The 11,773-nt window shown below is 34.6% G+C and overlaps 1 protein-coding gene across 1 annotated transcript in view; it reads right to left on the bottom strand.

Annotated features, from left to right (window-relative positions):
- Positions 1-5,233: 5,233 nt before the first annotated feature.
- Positions 5,234-11,773, bottom strand: part of SLC17A6 (solute carrier family 17 member 6) — a 37,739-nt gene continuing 31,199 nt past the window's right edge. The window contains exons 9-12 of the mRNA XM_036862714.1: positions 9,047-9,179; positions 8,516-8,626; positions 7,924-8,051; positions 5,234-7,206 (exon numbers count right to left, since the gene is read on the bottom strand). Of these exons, the coding sequence (XP_036718609.1) occupies positions 6,871-7,206; positions 7,924-8,051; positions 8,516-8,626; positions 9,047-9,179 (708 nt within the window). The 3' untranslated portion in view covers positions 5,234-6,870. The remainder of the gene's footprint in view (positions 7,207-7,923; positions 8,052-8,515; positions 8,627-9,046; positions 9,180-11,773) is intronic.

Raw genomic sequence — 11,773 nt, 5'->3', positions numbered from 1 at the left:
CTCAGTAAGAAGCCCACTAGGATGAAGGGAGCTTCCAATAGTGTCCATCCTGTTAGCTATTGAGATGGGTGGCTAATTTTTTTAAAAAGTCAATAGGAATGTAAGCAGAAAATATTTAGTCTTCTATTTAGCAGAATTCTGAGAACAATTATATTTCATCAAGTTAATTTGAGGAACTTAGCTATTTGTCAGCAAGAATAAAGGCAGAAAATTTCAGAGCTTCAGAGCTGGAGGCTGTTCAAAAACCACTCAGGATAACCAATCCCTTTATTCTCCAGATGGGAAAGCCCAAGCCCAGGGAGCCAACATGACTTGTCTTGGATTATATAAAGGGGCAGTGGCAGGTCTAGGGCATGAACCCCAATAATTCTGTTTTATCTGTGATCCCATTGCAACTGGAATTGAAAGAGTTAATGTGCCTTTAGACTAATGGCAATATACTAATTTCCACCCTGAATTCATAGTGATAGACATGCCCCTCCACCCGCTGACACTCCTTTTTTATAATCTTTGAGAAGCAGTCCAATAGACTATGATGAGATCTGTCAGAACGATGGCTTTCATCTGTGACATTTATTCTCATGTACACTTTTGTTGGCTTTGTGCAGAAGATCTTCATTTGGATTCATAAATCTGTTCATGAACACATATAATTCTGCCTTTACCTTGACTTTATAAAATAAAAACATTCTCCCAAAACTGTTGTATTAAACTCTGTGGCTTCAGAAAACTGTCAAATGCTCTTGAAGATCATGACAATATCTTCATTGGCAGCCCAGAGATTTAAAAAAAAAAAAAAAAAACTGGAGAGAGATAAGACTTGTGTTCTCTGGGAAATATATCTTATCTGGTTTGCTTGTTTTTATACTTTAAAATATAGAAAAGTACTATGAAAAATATAATAAAAAGCCATATGTGAATTCCGAGAATAAACAAATATTGATATTTTCTCATATTTGCTTCAGATCTTCTTTGAAATTAAAAGATGACTATTTTGAAATTTATTTTATGCTTTTCCCAGGTCCATTCTCTTCCTTCCTCTCCAGATGCAACCGCTTTGAATACTTTTGTGTGTATCCTTCCAAACTATGTTTTTATCCTTTTATTATGCAGTATATACTTTCTTAAATTTGTATAAGTATATATTATATTTTACATAAGTCGCATCCAACAGTGTTTAATGTTCTGCACTTGTGTCACATAACTGATAACATACAAATACAAAAAAATAATTTAGAGAACAAATCTGAGTAATTTAGTTATGATAAAAATAAAAATTTCTCTAAAGATAGTTTCCAAAATGGTCCATTTTGATGAATCTGACACAGTTATACTGGAAGAGTTAATGTCTAGTGTTTACTTAGTATAATGAGGAAGGGGAAAGGGAAAGGACATTTGTTAAACACTACATGTAGCTTGCTGTGCTAACAAGCTCTTTGTTATTTGATTTAGTTGCAAAACCAGCTACTAATGAGGTGTTAGATTGTCATTTTACAAATTAAAAAATTGAGCGTCAGTGGAGTTAAGTAACTTCCCAAAGTCACACAACTATTTAGAGGCAGTGTACGGTAGTGATGAAGAGTACAGGGTCTGGAGCCAGATGGCTTGTGTTCACTTTCTAACTTTACTCCATTTGTTGTATGACCTCGAATAAGTTACTTAACTTCTCTGTGCCAAAGTTCCCTCATTTATAAATGCGGTCGATAGTAGTATCTACCATCAAGTGTTATTGTGAACATTATGTGAATTAATACAAATAAAACCCTGAGAATAGTATCTGGCATTTCATAAGCTATAAATAATTCCTATTATCATAATTATTATACTTGATCCTTCATTCACATCCTCCTTCAAAATAAAATCAAAGGTAAATAACACCTAAACAAACCAACAAACCGTAAAAGACGAAAACTAAATGAAAATGAGAAAGGGAGACAAAAGCAGCAATTGAGCCAAAAAGAGTGTCTCTAAGCTCCTTGACAGGCAGAAAAAGGAGCCATGGTGGATCCCAGGTCCTTTCCTATCTAATCGTTGACAGTGCTCTAATGCATCAGGAAAAGCATTCCTCAAACTCTTAGATCTTTATCTAATGCATATTAAGTAAAGTAATAAAGCATGTTCTCAAATGTGATTTAACAAAACTGGAGGGGTTTCTTCATTTTGTTTGCTCTTGGTGAAAGCCAAGGGTTTCATTTCATAAAAGCTACTGAATTTGGACAAGAGACAGGGTAAGAGTCCAGATTATGCAGCTTTCAGGTGCCTGCTACATTCAGGGGAAAGCTTGGAGAAGCTTGAGCATTTGAAGGGACTGTATAGTATAGACCAATAACCTTCGCAAATAAGTGCTTTTGACAGCTGCTGAATGAAAATTGAGGTTTGAGGTCTTGCATAAGATGAAGATGGAGAGAAAAGAAAAACCCGCTAATTACATCACTAGAGTAGAATTAAATGTCAATAGCCCCTATTTGAGGTTAAAACTTAGGGAGGCAGCATGTAAATAAAGGGGAAAAAAATGAAAAGAGAAAATATATAGGTCCTTAAAAACCCAGGGGAGGAGTACAAACAGAAACAAATTTAGAAAAGAAAAAAATGCACTTAGAAGTTCAGTCCATCCCTCTCCCCTCCTGCAGAGAGTCAGGCACTGGAGATAGTTGATACTGATCCCCACCCCAGGCCAACCCCATTGCCTAGGCTCCTTGCAGCACAGGCATCTCTGAGGCTGAGAAAAGCTTCCTCATCAGAAACTTTTAAAAAAATGACGTAGGGAGCACATTGAATGCAGCCCACTTTAGGTCTTTGGGGGATTAAGAAAAATCCTTTCTCAGGAAGGTTAGCAAGTTTCTGGTGTCCAGGCAGGAGCTTCGTCTCTCCGTCACATCTGTGTGGTCTGACTGGGCAGCTGGGGGTGTCGCCAACATCTCAAGAAGGGTACTGGACTTTAGGGTCCAAGAGAACAGGGGCAGTTTTCTCCCCCCTGTATCCCCCCTGATTGCACAGTGTAGCTGCTTAGTAGACATTTATTGAGTGAATAACTAGTAAATGAATCCCAGAAAAGCCAATTGTCGGTAGTACTCTCTGTAGACAAACACAGGAACAATAAACTACAAATAGTAACCTAAATATCCATCATGGTTATAGAAGTTAAAGGTATATGTATATGTGACGTCAGGTTTCCCCAAAACACCACGCAAGCAGAAAGATAAAGGGAAAAGCATGCAAAAATGAAATGTTCATAACTAAAGTATTGCATAAATAGATTAAATACAGCCTATGTTATGTAATATAATATTAGACTATAGAACTCCAATAATCAAATAGGAAAATATGCATGCCATACTGTTAAATGAAAAAAGTAGTTGGCAACAGTAGATCAAGTATGACTTCAAATTTGCAAATCACAAAGTATATGAGAGTTTTCTGTGTATTTTTCATAGAAAATAACCTAAAAATGTTAACAGTGTTTATCTCTGGATAGTAAGATTTTTGATTACCCTTATTTCACTGTTCTTAATACTGTTTTTTCCTTAATGAAGATCCCCTCCCCCATCCTACATTTATAATCAGAAGATTAATAAAGTGATTTAAAAGTAAAAAATAAATTACTCTCTTGATGTAGCCAGATAGCCTGTATTCTTGTTCTAACCCTGCCTGTGGAATCTTTAGGAAGTTAATTATACTGCTTAGACCCAGTTCCCTTACTTGGAGAATAGAAATACTAATATTGATATGGGACCTTTCAATTTTACAAGGCAGATGTGTGTATGGAATGAGGGAATGCATGGGAAAGCATTTTGTAAATTGCAAAATACTAGATGCATACAACTGTATAGATGGGGGTGGGCATTGGGATGAGGAGGAAAATGAAAGGGAAAATGACTTTGCATGATTGAGATCAGAGTAAATGAGTGTGACCAGTGGTAAAATTTAGAGACATCATTAGAACAATTTTCTTATAGGAACTGTAAACTTTTGTATTATGGAACTGGAAAAATTACAGAGTGTTAGATTAAGACATTTTCATTCCTGCCATCAAGTTATGCAGAGATGGCTTGTGGGCCTCCTTAAAAATTAGGCTAGGCCTCTGGCTGTTGTTTCTTTATGCAGAGGATTACGGGAAGAGAAAATATATTCCCTCACCTCCCACTCTGAGGTTATGTGAGTGGTGGATATGGGGTAGTGGTTGAACCAAAAAATATTCTTATTTAATTCCTTAAGTAAAAACCAGTTTAAAAAAATTAAAGTAAAAGCAAAAGCACAGCTAATTATAACAACTTCTTTCCAAATCCATAATATCCTCTGTGTCCTCTTGATCAAGTCAGTTTCCCTTATTGACCTTCAGTGTTCTCATTTGTTAAATAAGGAGTGTCAACTAAATCATCCTGTAAGTCCCGTTAAGTAATAAGTTCTATGAATCTCAGTTACCAATGTTATATAATGATGGTCTTCCCTTTCTACATATCTGTAAAATTGGAAATCAGGGCAAATGATCATCTTTCCAGTGACATAGACATTCCATTGGCTTCCCTGAGAAATCTTGCTCACTATTTGCTGGTTTGGCTGACACATTATACTAAAATATCATGACTCAATTTTACCTTGGGAAAGTTATTGAAACTTTGTCAGCTTCAGTTCCTTCATTTGTAATCTGGGAACAAAAAGAGTACCTACTTTGGAGGGTCCTTGTGGTGTTACATAAGATACTCCACACAAAATGGTTAGGGCAGTTCCCGCACAAGGTATACGTACAGTCAAAATTAGGTAGTATCATTGATCTGACAAGTGTTGAGTTTTTTCCTAATTTTTTTAAAGCTTAGCACAAGTTGTGAGAAGACAGGCACTGAAAGATAGAGTTTGACTCAGAGACCTATTTCTTGATGTAAAACTCTCTTTGTGGAACCACATCCCACACAATCTAAAGAATGCCATGTTCTTCCATTAAACCTCAAGTGGCTGAAAAGGCTGATATTCTTGAGCCTGCATTTGTTTTTGTTGGGACGTACACAAGCTAAACTATACAAAGCCAAGCTACAACAACATAAAATAAACCCAAATTAATGTACTGTTTTTTTGCAAAAGGATAAATAGAGCATTTTATTAACACTTTTTTTTTTTTTTGCAGCAACAAAATGATAGTCCACATCTTTTCATTCAACACAACAGAAGCGATGATCACATTACATCACTTTGAGACACAAAGCAAAAGATATTTTTATTATCTTAAGATCAAGAATGGTTTGCATTTTTAAAACAAACTTTATGTTTTATATTTGCATTAACAGGGCCTCCAGTTACTAGCACAATACAATGAACAGATCAAATATCCAGAATAGACAATTAAACACACCAACAGTATTTTAAGTTGAATTGGGAAATGCATCATTGTCATTTTAGAACATTATAAAGAGGTCTGATGTTAACTTTTTAAAGGAAAAAAAATCATTCCAACCACCCAAACAGCTACCACAAGCAAAATGAAGATAATATACAGACAGGAAATTTTATTCATTGCACTTATTGCTCGGTACACAAATGTTGCAATTCCTATTGAGTTATATTAAGAAATGACAAGCAAAATGCCTCTGCCCCATCTAAAATTCTATGACTCTATGAAAGTAGAAATTGCAGTCCCCTAACCCAACATTAGGTGTATGCTATTTTTGGTTTTTTGTGAAGATTGTTTATTATGTATCTGTGTATGGATATGTATAAGATGTACAGATATATATATAGATATAATTTTAATATAATTTATTGTCCTATATATTTAAGACAAATATTTTAATGGGAATTTAAGTAATAAAATTGTCTACTTACAATATCTCTATTAAGTTTATCTTTTCATATTATATATAGCTCTGTGGCACAAGTTTTATATATATTTAATTACTAAGGAAGAAGGATATCTATATCGTTTCTATTTCTTTTGTTGTTAATATTGCATTTTAAGGGCTATATCTCCATAGTAAATTTCTTATTAGATTCTTTATGGTGTGTGTATCTTTTTTTTCTAATGCAAGTTACAACCAGTACAAAGTTGTAATAAAAAATACATTGGAGTTTATTTATTTTTAATATTTTTTGCAAAAAAGTTAAGTGATATGCTACATGAAAAGTCAGATTTTATTAAGTGTGAAGTGTTTTATACTGTTAGGTAAATGAATGGAAGAATATGAAGCATACCCCTCACTTTACAAGTTCCTTTTCACAGATATAAATGTTTGTGCCAAAGCATTTCATATAAAACACTGCAAGATATTCCTCTTGAGAATCAACAAAATATTCTACATTATGTAATAACAATAATTATTTAGTACACCTTGCTAGTTGCTAGCCCACAACATTCTTCTCTGCATGACAGATATCTCAACTCCATGATTTAACTCAACAAATGTTGCCGACATCTAATGCAGCCAACATGACAACTTCACTTTTTTTTAACAGGATTTCTGCACGATATCTTGCCATACAGTGTAACAAATACATAAGTGCATTTTGTATGATCAAGTAGCTTTGGCTTCCTAACCTCTGTAGGATGGGATGTGCCAACTGTTTTAGTTGTGCTTTATTAAATGGTGATGAGTTTTAGCTCATATGAATCCAATGAGTAACTACTTGCTTCTACAGTTTTGACCAGTCAACCTTTAAATCACAAATGCAAGAATGGATGACTTGAATGGAAATGATGGAATTTCACAACTTCTATAGATTGCACTTGATGGTAACTTCATGAGTTTGTTTTGATTTCATTTTTACAGCAAGACTTGCCTGGTTGGTATGTTTACATGTTTACACCACATTTTTAAAAAATTTTTGTGCAATCACAATTAATTTAATCACAAACACTAAAAATAAATCCAGCAATTAGCTTTGTTATGAATAATCACCTCGGTCCTTATAAGTGTGTGAGTCTTGTACGTCTTCTTGTACAAATTCCTCTTTCTTTTCCCAACCATTAGGCCAACCTCCATTGGCTTGTGTTGTGGCACCGTAAGACTTGGTGGTACCATAATTTATATAATTTTGAGTAATGTCCCCTGTTTCTTCATCGAGCTCATCTTCGTGGATAAATCCACATTTTTCTTCACTTGTTTCCTCAGGGTCTGCCCAGGGTTGCTTCTCTCCTGAGGCGAATATTGCATAAAATATAACTCCACCATAGTGGACTAGGGCAGCGATCAGGAAGACATACTGCCACTCTTCACGTGACTGCAGTGACAAAAAGTGGCACTGTGAGAACAAACTCCCCATGTTTGAAAAGCCTAACATCTCTGAATGTTCCACCATCAAGCTTTTCATAAAATGCTATCTTCAGGGGAAACACCTGTTCTGATCACATAAAGCAAATAATGGGATAGAAATGTTCTAGAATACTAAGACTTTCATTCAAAAAATTAAAAACAAATTTTAAAGTTCTGAAATAGAACTCCAAATATATCTAAGGTCTGCTAATTTTTAAAATATTCATAACCTATCTTTTAATTTCCATTGAGTTACTTATTTTTTCTCCCACTTCTTTTATTTCCTTTTGGTAAACCATAATTTAGAAGCTCTACCTATAAAGACAAACAGCTGATAACAATTCTCTTCCATCAATTACTGCAGAGAAGTCTGAATTGATGTTTACAAATAAAGCTCAGAAGACTTCCACTTGTTTATACTAATGAGCTAGGTTGTTGTTGTTTTGCCTCACCAGGGATATCAGAAATATTAAAAGGTGTTTAAAAGCATAGCACTTATTGGTTGAGGAAGAGGGTTCCCTCAGAGCTCTTAGAGAGAAATTCTCTTCTGAACCTCAGTTATCTCCCCTACTCAGAGGTGTGGTGACTGGATCACAAAGAGTATGCCAAAGAGAATATATTAATGCTTTTCCCCAACCATGAGAGAGATATTCTACAAATGAACATCTCTTTTGCTCTATCTTACCTTATTCTTTGTCATTGCACCAACAATAATAGGGCAAACCATTCCTGACAATGTGCCAACACCATTTGAAATGCCCATTAAGATACTGGCATATCTTGGAGCAATATCCAAGTGGTTAACATTGAAACCTGAAATACACATATAAGATGTGACTCAGAGAATCCCAAACCTCTAAGAAGTGGGTGACTATAGAATTTCCTCTACCACATTCACCACCCTCCTTAAAAGATACCAGGTTCATATCATGTGCTTAATAACGACTTTTTGATAATTTAGCTCAGGGATATAATGAGAATGAAAGGAGGTATGATTTGTTATCCAACAGTTAATATGTGATATTCACTCCACAGAGAAGAGGAGACATTCACTTAAAAAGAAGAGTAAGGGTAAGCAGGGGAAAAGTGAGTAGTGAGTCATAACATAACCAAATAATAATTTCTAAATGTTAAATTTCTTTTACTTTCTAGTGGAAATATGTTGAGTAAACCTTCTCAACATTCAAAATGTTAAAGGGGAAAGTAGAATATATAGACTTTTTATCACTAACAAAAATCAGTGTCACAAGTACATATTTTTTAGAAAAGTATCTTACCAGAGATAGCAAATCCACTGAATCCCACTGCAAGTACCAAGAATGAGATCGCTACCCCTCTAGTATGAGAATAACCAACAACCAGAAGCAGCGTTGCTTCCATGCCAAAACCTTCAGAAACAGACACATGAAAATATTTCAGAAATTTATGTAAATTCTTCTGATGAGTCAAAACTGTTAAAAATGATCACACATCAATATTTGACCTAGCAAACCACTTCAGGGAGTCTATCTTAAAAAATAATAATAACAGTAATAATTTATGCACAGAGGTTACTGAAGCCTTCTTTGTGTTTTAATAAAAACATCAAAAACAACCTTAAGTTTCAATGGTGGGAAAGGTAAAGTTAGTCATGCAATTATTTAAAACTAGGAGTTTTGAAAATTTGAAAATGGGAGAATGATTATGAATGAACAGTGAGGGCACAAATTTAACAGCATATTTTATATACATGGAAAAAGTTGACTCACTCATGTCAATTTGAACTTCGTGAAATAAAAGCATGTTCTTAACATCACTTATGTACTTACCACCACAATTCATGATCTTTCTTACTGTAGTAGTTGAAAGAATTTGCTTGCTTCTTAGAAAATCTGCAATCTGCCCTCCAATAGGCACAATAATTGTCATTACTAAGTGTGGCACAGCAGATAGCATGCCAACCTGATGAAAAACAGAAAGGGGAGAAATATACGTGACCATAAGTAATATGGGCAATTTAATAGTCTCATAAGCTCTTTACGGACAAGGAAGAAAAAAAAATACTGTCTCTAAATGACCACTTACTTACTTATTCCCAGAATAAGCAATAACTTCCACAGAAAAAAATGAGAAAAGTTAAGCAAATTTACTTTGATCCCTTTTTATCTTCTAGAAGATAATACTTTTTTTCTGAGTCAGTAAATTTTGAGTTTATGAGTAAACTATCCTGAATTTTATCACAGAGTGATTCACATTTATGTATCCATTTTATAGTCTTAAATATGTTTGCAAATAATCATCATTAGCAAGAGAGGGGGAGAGAAAGAGAGACAGAGACAGAGTCAGAGAGAAGAGAAATACATTTGACAAACCTTGAAGAGACTATTTTAAAATTCATTTTAATTTATAATAAGGCTAAAACCCTAATTCCATTTAAAATGTATATCTCTTATGAGTTTTATATTTAGTTTCTATAGATTAAGAGCCCAGAAAATGCAGATCAATTCTCAATTTTAGTCATTTCCTTGTCAAATACCAATATTTGGTCACATTGTCATAGAGCGGTATATAGTTTCTGTACTAATTTCATACTAAATGGCCCAATCTAAAACCTAACCTGCCAGCATCAATTCAACACACATGTTTTGATCAATAATTATGTGTAAGACATTGTCCTCTGGACATCATGGGGGCAGAAATTATGAATAAAATACATGTTAATTGTATATTACCACATATATGTAAATTTTGTATATATAAAGATACAAGGAAGATTTTTACTAAGTATACTTTCAAGTGCAATTCCTGGAAAATGGTAAGTATTACATAAATGTCTATTATTTGTATAAACATGCCCTTCCAAACTAGATTACTGAAGGTTTGAGAAAAGATTCTATTTTATAATGCTGTATACTGTGGTGTCACGACCATGGACTTGGTATGGTTAATGATTAATTGAGGTAGTAAATGACTCTAAAATACCTTAAATATCCAAGCACTTTAATTCTCTCTTTCACTCCAGACGGAAAATTTTTAATATTATTATTCTCAGTGCATTGACGAAGAATCTGTGACTTAGGAGGGTTATGCCATTCTCAAGGGGTTGAGAAGTTTTACATATGAGTATAGGCTGAGACTCTGTGTGTGTGTGTGTGTGTGTGTGTGTGTGTGTTTGTGTGTGTGTATGAAAAAGCCATTGCACTTGTGGTTTTGTCTATAGGATACTCAATTTAACTAAGGTTGGTTAGAACCTTTCTCCATGTAAATATTTTAGTTCACTTAAATTTTGTTGCACTTCTGAAAGATGGTCTTAATACCGTTATTTACAGGTAAGAAAACTGAGGATGACAATCATTCAAGAGCAGGCCCAAGATTATGTTATGTATCAACAGTCTCTTGCAGAGCTTGGATTTGGGACCATGTCAGCCTGGCTCCAAAGCCCATGATTTATTTCCTCAATCACCTCCTTTTCACATTTTTCAGGTAAGTCAGTAATTTTTTTTTTAAACCAGTATAATTAAAATCTTCAGGCCAATCTGTGTGTGTAGAATTTATCCAAAATTTTAGTTAAAAATATAGTAAGTGAATCAGAGCAACATATCTGATTATATTTAGTTTTTGCAAGAGATCGCTGCTTTTACTCAGGCATTTTCAATTAATTGGAGTTACAGGGCCAGAATGACCACACAGTTTCATTAACATCAGTTGGCTCCTTCACTCTCCCCCACGAGACCTGACTTTATTAATAGCCTCAGTGTCATATTTGTCCTAGATTGTGAAAATGGACTCACACCTCCAGCAGCCTTTGTTGAGAAGTATAACACCTCTCAGAGCTCCCAAAGGCTACCCTGCAATGTTTGATCAGCTCCAGAGAGAGGAGCCCTGTCTAAAGCAGTCATTCTTCTCAAGAATGGAGGAAACAGTTTCCTTAGAAACAGGGATTACAAAAGAGCTCTTAGAATAGAGACTCCTAAATTCAGGTTTTCTTCAGTTCCAGGCCTTAGATAGTCTTTCAAGTAGAGACATAATATGAATAGCGAGCCCAGCTGGACTTACGTAATGACATGAAGAGAAATAGCAAGTCCATGGCCAGTATAGACAAATGGATTCAGCAAAGGGCTTGGCACAGACATGGCATTGAACAAATACTTGTGAAATGCTTAAATGAATTACGGTTTACCTGAATTTGAATGGCATAGTAAAGGGAATTGAAACGCATAAATCAAAGGATATGGGCTTACACTTGATTCTGTCACTTATTGTTAGCTTGGCCTTAGGCAATTTAAATACCTTCCCTAGTCTCTGTTTCTCCTCATTTCCATAGAAATGATGAACGTCATCCAGCTGGTAGACCAAACAAGGTTGTTCATGAGTATGAAAGGACCTTGTAAATTTCATATAAAGTAGTATTTTTATGTTCATTTTATCCTTCTAAAAATCTCAAAATGATTATATTTTCATAGCAACAAATAAATGTCTGTAGCGTTGAGAATGCTGTGCTGTAATTGGAAATGTATTATTTTTGTCTACACCAGCAAGCTGTGAACTCTTGAGGA

The sequence above is a fragment of the Balaenoptera musculus genome, chromosome 8 (genome assembly GCF_009873245.2).
Source record: "Balaenoptera musculus isolate JJ_BM4_2016_0621 chromosome 8, mBalMus1.pri.v3, whole genome shotgun sequence".
Taxonomy (NCBI): Eukaryota; Metazoa; Chordata; class Mammalia; order Artiodactyla; family Balaenopteridae; genus Balaenoptera; species Balaenoptera musculus.
Note: the sequence above shows the minus strand (reverse complement) of the source record. Positions and strands in the feature narration are given on the sequence as shown.